General features: G+C 37.3%; 1 protein-coding gene across 1 annotated transcript in view; it reads right to left on the reverse strand.

The window, feature by feature from the left end:
* LOC138705149 (cytochrome P450 9e2-like) overlaps positions 1-17,993 on the reverse strand; it is a 94,687-nt gene that overhangs the window by 62,773 nt on the left and 13,921 nt on the right. The window contains exon 2 of the mRNA XM_069833810.1: positions 3,628-3,770. Coding sequence (XP_069689911.1) covers positions 3,628-3,770 — 143 coding nt within the window. The remainder of the gene's footprint in view (positions 1-3,627; positions 3,771-17,993) is intronic.

The following is a 17,993-nucleotide window of genomic DNA, read 5'->3' on the forward strand; positions in this document are numbered from 1 at the left end:
GACAATCCACATTTTTTTCATCGCTGTGGTGAGAGCTTTATAATACTGTACGTCGTAAGGTCCGTTCATATGTACAGACACTGAACAACCAGATGCGTAGCGTACTTTGTCTTTGTCTGTACGTGTCTGTACCGCCACACTACGCTAGATATGAACGCTCCTATACATAATGCACTAAAGAATATTTTTGTCGCGTCTGACACGCTCAATGTCTGTAGGTGAACGGACCTAATGTGGTTCACTTGTTAAACAATGAATTCAATGCATGAAAACAATCAGTAACTGAATTTGATGCAGCTCAGCAATTGACATTCCTGACTTATTTCAGCCGACTCTATGTATGTATGTATGTATGTATGTATGTATGTATGTATGTATGTACAGTGTTCTCATTTTACGAGGAAACTTCGGATCATTCCGCCGCCGCCGCCGCCGACTTTCTGCTCTGCCGACCGCAGCTTGACAAGCCAGTTCAACAAAACGTCCCAGCAGTCAGTTGCTTCTGAGAATTGTACCGGAACGTGTGTGTGATGTTGCTTATGTATTAAGTAATCGATTGGAAGATGAAGTATACGATTGAACAGCGAATTTATTTGGTGGAATGTTACTTGAAAAAAGATAAGTATAGAAGATACGTTCGGAGATTTTCTCATAAATATCCTGACTCTAGCATTCCTACAAAATCTTGCGTTCCGAAGTTGATGAAAAGGTGACGTACAACAGGTTCAGTTTGTGTTATACATAGGAAGCGGAAAAGACACGTTTTAACTGAGGATAAACTTGGGTATATTCGGGCGCGGTTAGAAGTCCCAGAAAATCACTTAATCGTCTAGCGCAGGAAACGAACATATCCATGGGGTCGGGCCACAAAGCGACCAGACTGCTGAAATTTCCATCATATAAACAAAAGTTTGTGCAGAAACTTCACCAGACAGATTTCGCCGCAAGAATAAGATTCTATAAATGGTTTCGTGAAAGTGTTTGCAATGGAAATTTGGATCACAGCTGTAAATTCTCAAAATGCGCGAAGATGGTGTACTGAAAACCCGTATATTAGGATACAGGAAGTGCCATTGCATTACATTAAAATAGAGGTCATACCTATAGTGTGCGGTAAGCGCGGCGGATAATTGGGTCTATATTTTTCGAATACCGCGTGAATTCAGATACATAAATAGGTATGTGAGAACAATGTTGCGTCCATTTCTTAATGAACTGACACAGGAAGAAAAGGATTATGGATATTTTCAAGAGGATATTGCCAGATCGCATATCGCTCACAATTCTATAGACACTTTACGTCCAGTTTTTAATGACCGGTTTATGGCACCATAGATTAGCCGACCTAACTTACTTTGGGGAAACCTAAAAAGCAAAGTTGATCGAAATAATCCCCGTACTATAGAAGAACTGAAGGGCGAAGTAACACGTGCAATACAGTCTATTACTGAAGCGGAATTACAAAAAGTGACAAATAATTTGTTTAAACGATGTCTTACTGCGGAAGGAAGTCATTTTCAACAGTATCTGAAATAAATAGTGAGTAATAAACTTTATTGTATAGAATGTATTTTTAATAATATTAATAATTTAAATTCGTGGACTTATTTTATTCTGTATTTGCTAAATGTCTTTGATTTCCCGGTAGTAGCGGAACATGTTTCTCGCTGGTGCAAGCACGACACGCAGAAAGGTACGCCGAAGTTCCACTGTAAACCAGTTCCCTCGTGAAATGAGAGCACTATATAAAGCAGTGATAGGCCTATTCAATTTTTTTTTACTAGCGTACCCTCAAAATATATGTTATTTACCTTTGCAACCCCCAAACTACATTGTAATTATATGGGAAATAACAATAAAAAATGAAAATATGTAAACTGCAATAATTAATTATTAACAGATATAACAAAATTTGTCGGAATTTTTACATACGTAGTCAGTGGGATGCGTGCCTCATGAGGCAATTCTGCGTACCCTGGATTGAAAACCATTAGTATATAGAAAACCTAAGGCCATCACAGAGTTTTCAGAAACCTTACTGTGAAGATCTTTGGATATATAATCTATAATGCAAGTAATTTTATCATTTTAGAGTGATACCAAGCTTATTTCTTTCACAGCAGCTTTTCCGAACTTCGACTGAAAAATGTCCTGCAGACAGACAAAATCACCTATTAAGTTATGTGGAACTGCATCTCCTTAATTAGTTATTCTTTCAGATGCTATGTCTGCTTTAACAGCAACAGTGGCGGATTAATCACAAGTCATGACCTCGATTCGCTTAACGTTGCCCTAGCTTGAGATCCGAAATTGCGAGAAATTTTCCCAATTGAAGTCGACATTGCAACGGAAGCCTTGCCTTCTGTCTTACGACTTTCCGTGATGCAAACACCACGTTATAAGTAGGGACCGTAGTTTTTCCCCAGGAGGCTATTGAGATTAATGAATATACTGCTTGATTATAAATGAAGCACTTTTACCAAAGGGCATTCTAGTTAGAGATAGACAAAAAATGAACTACGGAATGTTCAGTTTTGCCCGTGCACGAATCGCCACTGGTTGTACTTTTTATGCCACGTACCTCTTCCCCGTCTCCGTACTTCTTAGACTCTCTCTCGTGTGTAATTACAGCCGTTCGAGTTTTGATCACCGCTGGCCTAGACATACAGGGGAGGGGAAAGAAAAAACCACGTGTTTTTTGGCGCGATAACGTGAAAATACACTTCCATTACATGGTTATTAGTTTTCAAGACAAATTATAAGTTAAATTAAACATTTTGGATTCGCCGTGAGGTCTTTTCTGTTGATCGCGCCGTTTGGACAATCATTGGACTTGTGAGCAGTAGAAGGGCCGATAGCGCTCGTACCCGACTGACGGCCTCTGCGAGCTCGTCTTTCTGGTGTTCTCTGTACTTCCTGGTCCATTCATAGCGGATATTTTCTGGGTTTCTTGATCTGCTCCATCGATTTGAACACGTTTCCTCAATTTCGACTTGGGTGAATCGGTCATTGTAACGCGATGTTACGCTAATTTCTCACTGAATTTTGTTTTCACGCTCACAACACCCACACCGAAATTTCCTATTAAATATCACTATTCGTCCGAGAAAATAGGTTTATGTAGCAAACGTATGCCGTTTTTTGCATTTGAATCGAACAAAGCATGTAATCACAGCGACTTCTTGAAGGTGACTGTACACCCGAAATTATTGTACTCCAACAATCCGCGCCACTCGGTACGCGACAATTCTCCTACCCGGCACACCTAGTCGCGTAGTGGGGGAGATGCCCAGAATGAACGAAATCCATCAGAAATTTTCTATTGTATGAACGCTTCAAACTCCTACCGAATTTTGTTACGCCAATTTTTCTAGCCTACACCCCTATCGGCAGACCGAATTATAAGACATTATCATGTAAAATTTTTTTCTAGTATCAGAGATGCTGAAAATATGTCTTCCAGTAAAATCCTATCCTTGCAACATCATACTACTTTTTCTTTATACTTCATATTATGGAAAAATAAATACAACATTATTTCCATGATAGGTGGGACAGACCCACATTAGTAATGATACTCATTTTGTTACTATTTTTTCAGACTAGGTACGTCTGATGTCCACTCACCGCTGCCTGACGTTCCTGCAGCATGGCGTCGAGGTACGACGTCATTTGCTGCCCGATCTCCGAGACCAGAGAGAAGAGCAGGCGCATCTTGCTGGAAGTGAAGGCAGGACTCAGCGTGCTACGCATGTCTTTCCATTTCTGTCCTGAGAATCAGGTAAGAAATGCATTTTTCTTCAGAGCTGGTACATTCCTTGGCAGCGAAATGACACGATTTGATTATGATCATGATCATGACAAATAACAACCATTTTAATAATTAATTATTATAGTCATTATTAGAGTTGAGAATCATATGCTCTGAAATACTAAAATATGCATGCAAATGTGCACTTAAAATGCCGAAGTATTCCCTTATATATGCACTAAAAGCTGAATAGTCGGCAAACTTACCATAGTATAGGACCTCACGAAAAACAAAACATTCGCCATACAGTTAGAAATATTCAAATTATTGGGCATTAAGAAAAACACAGCCACTTAGTCATTGCCGTACTGGCTATTGCTAATTTCATTAAAATCAATTTGATACAGACAGTTTTCTTTCATGACTGCATGATTAAGACGTAATAATCTTTTCCATGTTGTTTCTCCTGACCTTAAAATAAACTTTTGCATAGAAAAAGTTCTTTCTACATCGCGTTAAGTGAGGGGAAAAACTTACAATCTGGTAACAGGATAGAATTAAGGTCCACATAGCACTATCGTATCCCTGAAGCACTTTGCTAATTTCCCTTCTTTTTTAGGCCATCATATTTTTTATTTTAGCTGACGACACGTTTTCTCGACAAAATTTATTCTGAACTCCTTGATTTGACTTTTGGAATACGTACAAACTGCTGAAATTGAGCGCAAAACACTATTTTTTAATTTGCATGATACGTCACAACGCCTTCTAAACAAGTAACATTAAAAATAAGTAACATTAAAAAACAAGTTCAGTTGCCTCCCTGTCAACTATACATACACTGAAGTGTACCCAAAAATACATACCAATGAAAATTATTGCACGTATTCTCCAAGTCAAATTAAGGAGTTCTGAATACAAATCGCGTCATCAACTGAAGTAAATAATTACTGTATGTTTTACAAAGTCCAAAAAACTAGAACATCGTTTTCCCTACAAAGAATTAAAAGGTATATGTCCGTAATGTCGAAATGTGTACAAGCGTCCAAAATATTCATATATATTATGCACTAACAACCATGCGTCAATCATCTGAATTAAGCATGAAACATGTAATTACTAAGTGTTATTAAGATATGTAGCTTCGATACGATTATGAATTTGCATATTTTTCTCATCACTAGACATTATCATCAGTAGCAGCAGCTATAATGTTCGGTGTTAGTATACGGTTCCGCTTCCAAAGAAAGTATTTAAAATTCTTTGCCCAAAAGCAATACGACTGTTGAATTCACTTTCTTGCGACAGAGGGCACGAATGCACGGGAGAGGATAAATTTAATTACAAATGAAAGTGAGAATATTAAAAGATAAAGTAATAGGCCTAAAAAGGTAACAAATCTTGAACACTTTTTAAGTGCATGTCTATGAAGTACTCTTTGCAAATAAGAATCAATTATGTTTATGCTCTACGATCTATACAGAGTGCAAGGGAACCTATTACATTAATTCACAGAGGTAATAAACAAAGTCAATAACAAGTTTTGCCAAATAAGTTTTTGATACGTCCAGTAGTTTTGAGAATACGAAATGTAACATGTTGCAATGCTGCAAAGAGTAGCTCATCAGATACGTTTCCATCAGATTACTGAAGCTCAAAACATAAAGTATTCAATTAATTAATTACGCAAATTGTTTGGTTTTTTAACATTTATTACGTTGTAACCTCATTAACTCTAAATTTAATACCATGAAACTTATTTAACAGTCACAGTCTCTGTTGATTTCTGTGCTTTTACGTAATTACAAAATAGTAAAGAATATACATTCTTATAAAATAAACTATTTCCATTACAGTCTCCTTTAAATTTGACGTAAACTCGAAGTAACATTATTACCAATAGACATTCTTTGAAGAAATTAAAATTAAATTAATTTAGAAAATAAATTAAGTTTACAGTAATGTTAAATAATGTGTTAAGTGTTACGCATGTACAGTAATTTGATCAAAACGTATTTGAAGCGAGAGGAGAATGTAAACAAAAAGTCCCAAGTCTTGCGAAGTGGATGACTGCAGTTACACTCATCCCCCAGTGTGGAGCAATAACCTCAAGGAGCACTGTAACTCTACAGTGTTAGAAAACGATACATTTAGTATTATCAAAACTATTGGACGTATCAAAAAACTTATTTTGACAAAACTTTTTCGCATTGATTTGAACTATTACCTCTGGGAATTAATGTAATAGGTTCCCTTCAATCCTGTATAAATTAGGCACAAATTTATATTCGGCTCCTAGCCGAAATTTTTGGGAGGCGCGTGTGTCAAAACTTTTTAAATTTTAAGGTAATCTGAATATGAAAAATATTAATTTTGTTTGTGAAATTATTCTTAAAGTACGTCTGTATCCCACGGAAAAATTGTGTTGCAGCTTATAATATAGATAAGGGTAATTAGTGCAATAAGTCTAGAATTGGTATATGTAATAAATAAATAATTCGATAAATCTTAACTTTCTTTTTAGAATTACGCAGAGAAAATGATGATATACTAAATTAACTAATTTTAACTCATAATTCATTGTTTGAAGCAGTAATTAGGAGAGGGAGAGACCGATTTATCAGCGAAGTGATATCTCCATATTTTTATTACATGTATTCGCGGGGATGTTCTGGCGACTTCGTTAGAATTAGCTTCCTCACACAGGTGTTTCGTCACTTGTCAGCATCGGACAGATTTAGGGCCACCTTGAGCGGGGTTTTCGTATAGAGACTCGATGAAGCATAAAATTCTAAAGCCGGAGTTAGACTGGACCCGTGGGAAAGATACTGCCAAGCTTGGGTTTTCCAAAGAACGGGTATTCTTGTGAGATATACAAACTAATTAGATGTTATGGGAAATCCAAAGTTTAAATTTAGAGATGACATAGTTCGCGCCCAATAAGAAGAGATCTTGGTCCAGCTTATGAGGTCACTTTGGACCAATAGGGAATAGATTTTAGGCCAGTTAGTGACGTAGTTTTTAACCAATAGAATAGGTAGTTTTAGCGTAGGATAGGTTTTTATAAATAAGGGTGACGGGGAGCGGAGATAACGACTACTATTCCGCTTCGGAGCGGAGATCATCAAAACAACTTTACTTCGTGTCGGCGGCCCTACATACAGGGCAGAATAACTACTTCGTTTGGTGTCGACAGGACTACTATTTCGCTTCGTGTCCTAGTGTACTGGACAGAATATTGAATTTGTAGTATCGGATAGAGCTTATTCAGAGCCGCCATAGAGTCGATACAGAAGTGCGACCAACGATTGAATTATAAGTCAGCCGGAAATACATACTCTAGGGTTTACCAAGTGAATACGACAATAAACTTATAGTTTTGGAATTTACACTGCCTTTTATATAAGTAGCCGGCTTGGTATTATTCCCGACATCACCCTATACCACAACAGTACCTCGGCTACCCTGAGTGAATCTCACGCAACATCGAGACGCACCCACCCTCAAATGGCGCCCAACGTGTGGTCACAATAACCACTCACCCACAAATGGCGTCCAACGTGGGGCCTCAATAACGACAAACACTCTCATGTTTTAACTTCTATTAAAGAAAAGATGTCTTCAGATTTTCGAACTTATAGAAGAGTAAAGTCGATTTGATTTTTGGTTTTCTTGTGCTTAGAAATGTGAGTGGTCACCTCAAATAACTGAAAACATATCGAACAGAACACGGCTCATTACCGTTGTTTCTATAAAAAAAAAAAGAAAGAAAAAAACATGATCTTTTCGATTTGTCTCTTCTGATATATTATTATCATCTGTGGAGGCTCTTGTTAGTCTATTTTGTCTCATTATTCTGTTTTTATATCTGTCGCCCTGACTGCTATTTTTCTCTGACAGCGGTTTTCTATTCTCATCTTTATTCCGTTACATTTTTTCTTTGGGTATATGTAAAGTACGTTGTGTATTTCACCAAAGTGAGTGACTTCAACAACTATTAATAGATGGTTCCATTGTGGAAGCAGTAGCAACTATCACACCAGATATGCACAGAGAACCAGGACTGAAAATGAGTAGGCTATCGTTTGGATAGTGTTCGTGCTACCGAGGGGGCTTATGTAGAAACCTATTACTGATTGTTTTTGTTTTTGAAATTAAGTTTTACTTCCACATTAAGGTGGCAAAATACCCTGGCATTTTCCTTTTTCTTTTGAGAGACTGTTGAAATCAGGGAAGTTCGAGAGGACCACCTGGTATACTAATTGTAAAATAATTGATACAGCAGCGGTTAAATAACCAATGAGAAACAAGCTCAGACCATAAAGTATATTACATCAGACGATTTCTTATCATGAACTCCTCCCAAAATCTCATTTACATGCTTTTTAAAGCAAAGTTTACTGTCAAAAAGAATACTCAAAGTTCTTTGACACAATCTGTTTTGTTAATTTGATTTCGATATATTATTATTTTGAATTTTATTCAGCTTCCTCCAAGTGAACGCTGCCTAGAAGACAAAGCTTACCAAAAGAATTGTTGTTGCAGTTGCACGTAAAAAAAGTAAATATTTATAACCATTTAGTAGTAGCAGTAATAATAATAATAATAATAATAATAATAATAATAAATAGGCCACCGGCGTAGCTCAGTCGGCAGAGGCGCTTGCATGCCGATCTGGAGTTGCGCTGGGGCGTGGGTTCGATTCCCGCTTGGACTGATTACTTGGTTGGGTTTTTTCCGAGGTTTTCTCAACCTCAAGGCGAATGTCAGATAATCTATGGCGAATTCTCGATCTCATCTCGCCAAGTACCATCTCGCTATCACCAATCCCATCGACGCTACATAACCTCGTATTTGATATAGCGTCGTTAAATAACCGAGTAACAATTTATAATACTATTCAATGATAATAACTTCTTCTTCTTCTTCTTCTTCTTCTTCTTCAATGACAGCCTGTTGACCTGTTCGGCTTCTTATACATAGAAATTGCAGTCTCCAACTCATTTGGGATATTCCAACTCTTCTTCGTTCAGATGGGATGTACTGTAGTAGGTATGTATATATTTGGATATTCCTAGAAGATTTGAGTGCCACTTTTCTTGATATATATGATGGGATGTTTAGTTCTTCTCTAATTTCCTGGTTATATATTTTTTTATCTATCTGATATATATGATGGGATGTTTAGTTCTTCTCTAATTTCCTGGTTATATATTTTTTTTATCTATTCTTCTATACCATGCAACTGGTCTTAGATCCGTATAATAAAAAGGGTATTTTATTATCGTTTCAATTCCTACTTTCCCTAGTAATGTTTGTTTTATTGTTCCGCAAAGCAACTGAAATTTATTCTGTTGTGTGTCAAAATTTTAATTTCTTATTTGTTAATCTTAATCCAAGATAGTTGAAATCTTTCACTTGTTCTAATGTTTTGTCTTCTAGTACTGGTTTTGCTTTTATCAGTTTTTCCCTCTAAATGCTATTAATTTTTTTCCCATGGGATATATTCATAAGTACTTCCTAGCGATATTATTGAATTTGTAAATATTTCTCTGTAAATCATCTTCCGTTGCGGGATAACAACCTGATCATCGGCGAAAACCATAATGTTTAATTGCATGTCTCCAGCATTGAATTGTGGTATTTATTTTAACCATTAACATTTTATCAATGTAAATTTGAATAATGTAAATAGTATAAAAATAAGTTCATTTCTTTATATATTCAGTGTCCATTTGTTCCGTCTTTCCTTCTCTTTTTCTCCTCCATTTGATCGAAAAGACCCACCCCAGAACTTCAGGTGCTGCCCCTCGCGTATGGAGGCTTACAAATCTCTTGCCTCTATATATTTATGTAGGCGAAGTAGGATTATTTTCTTGAGCTTGTGTTTGACGTCCTTCCGTTTGTATGAAGGATTTATTTTAGGCTATTATTTGGTTCCGTGTTATACTCCTGGTTCTTTCCAGCTGTACGGGGATAATTCATTCTGAATATATATTTATTTACATGCTGGCTAGTAAAACGACTGAGCGTCTGAGTGGAGTTCAAGGTGAGAAGTCGATTTATAATATTGTTTTAATCCACTAACCTACTGAAAACTGCAAGACCCGTACGTAGGCCTGTTTGTATATTTTTCATTATGCTATTGTAGCTGTGATGGTGAAGAGTTGTGTTAATACTCTTAAAGTATGGAAAGGATTTTGTGATCTGTTGAATAACAAAATACTTTATCATGAAATTCTCTGAAGCTTGGCTGCTGTTTTATTTCGTAACTTGAATTGAGACGTACAATTCGCCTTCTTGTGACCCCTGATGATAGCCTACGTGACAAGGCCTTGCCACAGTACCCTGGCTTGGTTGCGCTGGTCGTGTGAAAACCTCCAATTCTTTGTAAGTAATGATGAAAAATGCACTGAGTTTGAGTTGTTTGAAATGGAACTTAGAGCTGTTTCACACAGCCACTTACAAACGCTTCCATGTGGCTCTGCTGTCTGGTTCAAATGCACCAACGAATAGCAATAACCGCTCTACAACAGCAACAACAAAAAATCAGAATGTCCCTGAAATATTTTTTATAAATAAATGTATGAAAGAAAATTAAATTATTCTTACATTTTAGAAGTCCCGCGCCGTGGCGTCGCGGTCTAAGGCATCCCGCCTAGGACTCGCGTTACGGAATGCGCGCTGGTTCGATTCCTCATGGGGGAAGAAATTTTCTCATGACATTTCGGCCAGTGTAGGGACCGGTGCCCACCCAGCATCGTGATGCACTTGGGGAGCTACGATAGATAGCGAAATCCGGTTGCGAATACCAGCTATAACGACTGGGGGGATCATCGTGCTAACCACACGATACCTCCATTCTGGTTGGATGATCGTCCACCTCTGCTTCGGCATGTGGGCGTGAGGCCAGCAGCCGGCTGGAAAGGTCTAAGCCCTTCACGGGCTGTAGCGCCACGGATTATTATTATTATTATTATTATTATTATTATTATTATTATTATTATATTTTAGAAAAGTTTCATGCATTCATTCATACATTCATTCATTCATTCATTCATTCAGTGTTTTCCACCCACGGTCTTCACTGCAAACCCAGCATTCTCCAATCTTCCCTCTTTTCCGTCTTCCTCTTAGTCTCTGTATAGATACATATATCTTAATGTTGTCTATCAACTGATTTCTTCTGCCCTAAACTTTTTTTTTCCTTTCCCGTTCACCATTCCTTCCAGTGCATCATTCAGGAGGCAGATTCTTCTTAGCAGTAACCCGTCCAATTTCTTTTTCTCTTCCTCATCAATTTCAGCATTAGGCTATTATTTTCACCCATTCTTTTAGCACAGTTTCGTTTCTTATTCAGTCTGTCCATGTCACACGCTCCATTCTTTTCCATATCCACATTTCAAATGCTTATAGTCGTTTCTCTTCACTACGTCGTAATGTTCATTTTTCTGCCCCATACAGTGTCACACTCCACACAAAGCACTGTACTAGTCTCTTCTTTAGTTTAGGTCCGCAGAAAATGCTCATTTTCTTATTAGAAGCTTCCTATGCCATTGCTATCCTCCTTTTCACTTCCTGGCAGTAGCTCTTGTTATATTTTTTATAGTACATTCCAAGTATTTAGTCTTTGAAGCTGTTCAATTGTTTCTCTGCCTCATTTCGAACTCGCACATTTATCTTCTTTATTTTTCTTTCGTAACCATGGTCTTCGTCTTGTTTCCATTTGTCTTCATCCCATACTACTCACAGCTATCTCTTAGCCTCATTAGTCAAATGCACTCTCCTTACCTTCATGCTGGGGCCCCCTGGGATCTTGTAAGATGCGAAAAAGAGAGTGGTGTGCAGAAAGCAATTGGAAGGCACAGTATTTATTTTTCCTAAGAAAACTGCAAACATGGCATAGTTATCTTTAGTAGTACGTAGACCTAATAAAAATAACGGTTAACCACCCCCTCACGTTACAATGTTGCAAGGTCCTTGAGTTTTAAAATGTTTAAATTATCCTTACGTTTACATTTAATTTACTCGAAAACCGTCCACTCTATTGAAATACGCCAAAGCGAAAAATAATTTTTTATTAGATTCTCTATCAACATAGACATAAATCACGTTCCCACTCGCAACAGTTATTGAAACAGTGTGTGTTACAGATTTTGGGAAAATTATTTTTTCTGCGAAAACTATAAACTTTAAACCAATATAATTCCAGACTTTTTTGTTATATGCAACATGAACTACTCATCCTGATTATTTGTCTCTTTTTTTTTTCTTTACTTGCACCCTGCATACGCAGTTTAACATCTTTTTGCATACTATTGTTAAAATGTCGTTTAATATATTCACTAAATCTATTGTATTTTGTAATATTATCTTCAATATCCGCATTCATTTCTATAGCTAATATTTTTGAACCCAAGTAATTGAATTCTGATACTTGTTCAATTATTTCTTCATCAGTTTTTCCCGGAACCATCTCATTAAGGGACAGCACTTTTTACGAAGCAAAGACAACGGCCTCTCAGCTTATTTTACTTTCAGAGAATCTAATGTATAAGCACTCGAAGCAGCACTCTGATTAACCATGACTTCTCTGGAAGGAAAATAAGCTGAGAGACTGTTGTCTCTGGTTTGTGTCAGCTAAAAAGTGCTGTCCCTTAATGAAATGGTTCCGGAAAAAATTACCGGCCATTTACCGCCCACATAATAATTTTGGGCTAGCAAGTGTGAGTAGTATAAGTGCTCGTAATTCACACTCTACAAATTAAACGCAATTCACAGACTTACTGTAGTTTTTTCTTTTAATACTGAGCCATGAGTATTCGGCTTATATCGTTCTAGAGACAATGACCTTCAGTATGTGTTTGATACTGAACCTGGTGAGCAGAGATAACGACCAGTATCATTATTTCGCTGAATTTGCATCGACTTTTATCTGTCGACTTATAGGCGGGCATGCACAGGATATTTTTAAGCTACGTGTGTACATGAAACAAGTTTCCTTTTTACAAAACAAAATAAAAGGGCGAATTCATTCTGCCTTCCTCACACAACTTACGAGACAGAACTTCCATCTCCCATGTGATGCAACTTGATACATTTTACTTCCCTTTTTTATTAGCAACAACATGGCGCCTGCACGTAATCTAGACTATCTTTGGTTTGACGCATTAAATTTTGGGGAGTGGGTTTAAATAAACAAACATAGAAGTTTAATCTGAAACTTTTTGGTGTGTTTGAATTTACGAACTTTGTGTTGGGACACACACATACACACTTGCGACGCACTTCGTATAAAAAGAGATTTATCATTAAGTTATGCGGTTATTAATTTATTATTTCGCCTGCAACTGTTTACAAATGGGGTTGTTTAATTGAAGTTATTCCCACAGCTTCTTGTTCAAGGCAGCTGTCGATGTTTAAACAGGCAGTCAATGTTTTACTGTGAGTCTGGAAATGGGAATCTAACAGCAGCCTTCACTTTGCTGTATTGACTCAAAAAGGAGGAAATGCTTGGTTTTATTTGCTCGATTGTTTTCGTAGGAGGGCCTTTACCAATTTCCTCACGTTCCCATTAAATTGTACCGTCCTTCAAGAACTTGTGCTCTCTTAAAAGAAATAATAATATATTGAACATATTTGCCAGTTTTATTTCAACGTAAACTTGACGTTAAATCTGTTCGATACGTCCAGTCCTTCGTTCTTAATGATACACGACGAAACATACTGAGTTTAATTAATTAATATCACTTTACTCGTATTTTATATTTAATTCAATCAGAATTTCTTTCTTTATTGTCCGGCACCGAATCGTGTCTTCTAAAGCGTCATGCCTTAGACCAGGAATACCTAACTTCTTCTGTCCAAAACCCAGAGTCAACAAGACATCAAATTACATAATTGAGTGGTCTATTTCCAGGTTAAACGGTGCTAATGTAATAGTATCTTATAAAATTTATAGAGATTATTTATTATTATATATAGCTGTGCTATTTTCTGATAAGTAATATTATAAAGCGTTCACCACTTTGAAGTAGGCCTACTGGTCAGAGTGTTTGACTGCGAAACTAGCAGGTCTGGAATTGAATCCTAGTTGGGATAAATTGCCTGTTTGAGGTTTTCCCCCGGGGTTTTTCGTCTACCCATTAAGAGAAAATGCTGGGCAACTTTCAGCGTCGGAGCCTGGGTTCATTTCGCCGTCATTATCACCTTTATCTCCATCCATCCTGCCTACTTGCATACTCCTATCATCCTATTATACGGAGCTAACAGAATATGATCTTATGGGTGCCCCAATCTCGGAAAAGGATTTTCATCATAACCGTCAAAAAGTAGGCAAAAGCGCAAATAGGTACACGCCAATAAGCGCGGCGTTAGCTAAAATAGCCTATATAGTCTATTATAAAATGTATTAATCAAAATCCCAATGGTGGAAAGTCATGAGTAAAATTAAATTATGGTTTATTTAACGACGCTCGCAACTGCAGAGGTTATATCAGCGTCGCCGGTGTGCCGGAATTTTGTCCCGCAGGAGTTCTTTTATATGGCAGTAAATCTACTGATATGAACCTGTCGCATTTAAACACACTTAACCCTTAATCCCTATCCATAGCGAAACTTACACTAACCCTTCCATGTGGTACTGGAGAACCCCATCAATAATATATATATATATATATATATATATATATATATATATATATAAACAATTTCTACACATACGGTCACAATTTTCTGAACATGTCAGTACTGCCAACCAACTCGAAGAAGCATTAAAATAAAAATCTCATGGGGTACTCTAGTACTCCGGGTAGGAATTAAGGGTTAAATGCCATCGACCTGGTCCGGGATCGAACCCGCAACATCGAGCACAGAAGGCCAGCGCTATACCAATTACGCTACCGAAGCCGACGACACGAGTAATATTGTAGCACAAATAACATGTCATAATAATTAAAAATTCAAACTTTTTACAAAACAATGTCGAAACCAATAATTGAAGCGGTCAGTGGAATAAGGGCCGAAGTCTAAGTTTTGCCGAAAATGGTTTTTTGAGTGCAATTTACTCTTACAGGTAAGGCGCACATTATGCACTATTAAAATGATCAATATCCATGCCCGTTATTATATTACAGCGGCTTAAAAATTTCAATCCATGGAACAAGGTCCGATGTCCGGGACTTCGGACATTATTGTATTGGCTGAGATACGTGTATGATTTGGAGAGTGTCTCATAGAGGCGCTGCAGGTGGAAAAGTGGATATCCCAAGTGAATGGATTGAACTTGTTAAACGTCACTTCCAAGTTGTTGAAATGACACACACTGTTTTCAAAGACTTTTATGGATATGTCACACAGTTTTTCAAGAAAAGCGCATCTCAAAATGGTGAAGTGTTTCAGGTATCAAAATGCAATATTTTCCCATACCATCATTTGCACAAACACCAGGTAGAGGTCGTAAAGTAATGAGCAGAATGGTCATCAGCAGCTTCCGTCTCCTTAAGAATAACGTGACTCCCAAACTCAATGTACCACAGCTGTATTACGGGCAGTTAAAAGTGCAAAGATACGTGATGTATCTATTCACTCATTCATTCGTAGTGTTCTGCCTAAGGGCAGGTCTTTCACTGCAAACCCAGCATTTTCCAGTCTTTTCTATTTTCTGCCTTCCTCTTTGTCTCTTCATATGACCCATATATCTTAATGTCGTCTATCATCTAATATCTTCTTCTGCCCCAAACTCTTCTCCCGTTCATCATCCCTTCCAGAGCATCTTTCAGAAGGCAGTTTCTTCTCAACCAGTAAACCAGCCAATTACTTTTTCTCTTTCTGATCAGTTTCATCATTATTCTTTCTTCACTCATTCTTTCCAACACAGCTTCGTTTGTTATTCTCTCTATCCATTTCACATGCTCCATCCTTTTCCATATCCAAATGCTTCTAGTCGCTTCTCTTGTCTTCGTCGTAATGTCCATGTTTCTGCCCCATACAGTGCTACACTCCACACAAAGTACTTAATTAGTCTCTTCCTTAGTTCTTTCTCCAGAGGTTCGCAGAAGATGCTCCTTTTTCCATAAAAAGCTTCCTTTGTCATTGCTAATCTCCTTTTGACTTCCTGGCAGCAGCTCATGTTACTGCTTATAGTACACCCCAAGTATCTGAAGTGGACACTTGCTCTAATGCCTTATTTAGAATTTGCAAGTTTACCTTCTTTACTTTTCTTCATATGACCCTGGTCTTCGTCTTGTTAGCATTTATCTTCATCCCATACTGTTCACAGCTGTCATTTAGCTCCAGCCGCATATCCCTTAGTATCATCTTCTCTTCTGCTAACAACGCCATATCATCAGCAAATCTTATACACTTTATTCTTTTTCCTCCTACTATCACTCCTCCCATTTATGTATGTAAACTCCTGAAATATATATGAGAGAATGCACAGCAGTACTTGCAGAGTATTAAGGGTGAGGAAGGTAGCAGAACTCAGAATGTTGGCAGTGACTAAGGACAGAAAGCAGTTGCTCATTACATTGAAATAGTTTCTTTATTATAAGTATTATTATTATTATTCATATTGGTGTCATATCCTTTTTTTCTAGACAATTAGCTCAAGTGATGTGTGTATTCTGAAAATACAACTCATTCAATAAATAAAATTCACTAATTCAGATTATTGTGCTTGTCTTTTACACTTGCGTAGTAAAACAATGTAATAAGGACCGAAGTCCACCAATTACCATCCTATTTATTACCCATACTATTAAACTCACACGTGAGTGTTCATTATCAGTCAGAGTGGTACACTATGACCTATAACTGTGCAAATTTTTGTTAGTGTTGGTCTAATGATTTAGGAGATGTGAGGTTTTTTTCGTCTCCTGAAAAATTTACTTCTCTGGACTTCGGTCCTTATTCCACTGACCGATTCAATTATTTACATTAGTTCATTGCAATCCTTGACGTTGCACTAGTGCTGAAAACATTTCAATCTGCAAATGTTGTGTTTTCGTTATTGTTCGTAAAAACCTAGCCCTGGAAAGTTTTATTACCATTTTTAATAAGGGCTTTAATTCATTCTTTTTTAAGCTACGGCGGCCCTCCCCGAAAGCTACGATGACCCATGTTAACCATAGGTTAGGAACCCCTACCCTAGACTAACAATGAGCATTTACTCAAATCCTCATGAGAAAATAAATTTTTTCACGAAATTTCGACCAGTGCATGGAAGTGGTGTGCATCCAGCGTCGTGAAGGTTTTGAGAAGTTTCAGTAACTAGGGAAATCCAGTTTCGAAATCCGAATATAACGGCTTAGTGGATCATGTTAACCACACGTTACCTCTGCCGAGGCATATGGACGTGAGGCTAGCAGCCGGTTAGTATAACTTGGTCCTCCATAGGTTTTCGCACAATTGATTAATTCAGTTTTTTTATTTGATTACACTACGTATAGAGAAAATACTGTGTTGATATAAACTTAGTTTAAATGATTTTACAGAAATAAGATTCAGCACTCTTGATAGCGAAAAATAAAATTTTGACCCTACTGTTCTGTCAATCCATCGTCCATCCGTACATCCAACTGCCTATGTACCATCTTTTCTCCTAAATCGAAGTGCCACCACAGTCTAGTGTATACAGTCACGCACGAAGCTCAATACGTAGTAAATATGTATCCATAGATAGTTGTTAACCACTAGGATCGCTACTATCGCTTCATTACAGATAATACGAAATAGTACCTGCACAGTCTATTGTTCCTAGTACCCTAATAAACTCAAGCTTCGTAACTCTTTATATAGACTGTGGTGCCACTATTATTCATCTGAATATCTAAGAGCCAATTCATGAATAAATTGATATATTGTATGGTATTACGTTTCGGAAAGGGAAAAAACCTACGCGAAATTAGGCCATTATTATATAGAGTGTATCATAAATGTCCAATAATCGCAGGCCGTGGTAAAAGAGATCAAAACTATTAACATTAGAATAGGAACCAATCCCATAATTAGCAATTTTCACTCCAAGTCAAATGGGACAAATAATATAACGTAGTTTTAAGCAAGGTCTATGACTTTAATATCACTGAAAATACCTCGAAAGAAGCTCACATGACCTCTTAAATCACTTTTATGTCGTTAAGAGTGAATGTTGTGTAACCTGAAGACAGCAGGCATCTGGTTGCCCGCCCTGAATATTATGTAACATGAAGACAGCAGGCATCTGGTGACCCGCCCTCCA

This window comes from Periplaneta americana, chromosome 8, assembly GCF_040183065.1.
Source record: "Periplaneta americana isolate PAMFEO1 chromosome 8, P.americana_PAMFEO1_priV1, whole genome shotgun sequence".
In the NCBI taxonomy this organism is placed as follows: Eukaryota; Metazoa; Arthropoda; class Insecta; order Blattodea; family Blattidae; genus Periplaneta; species Periplaneta americana.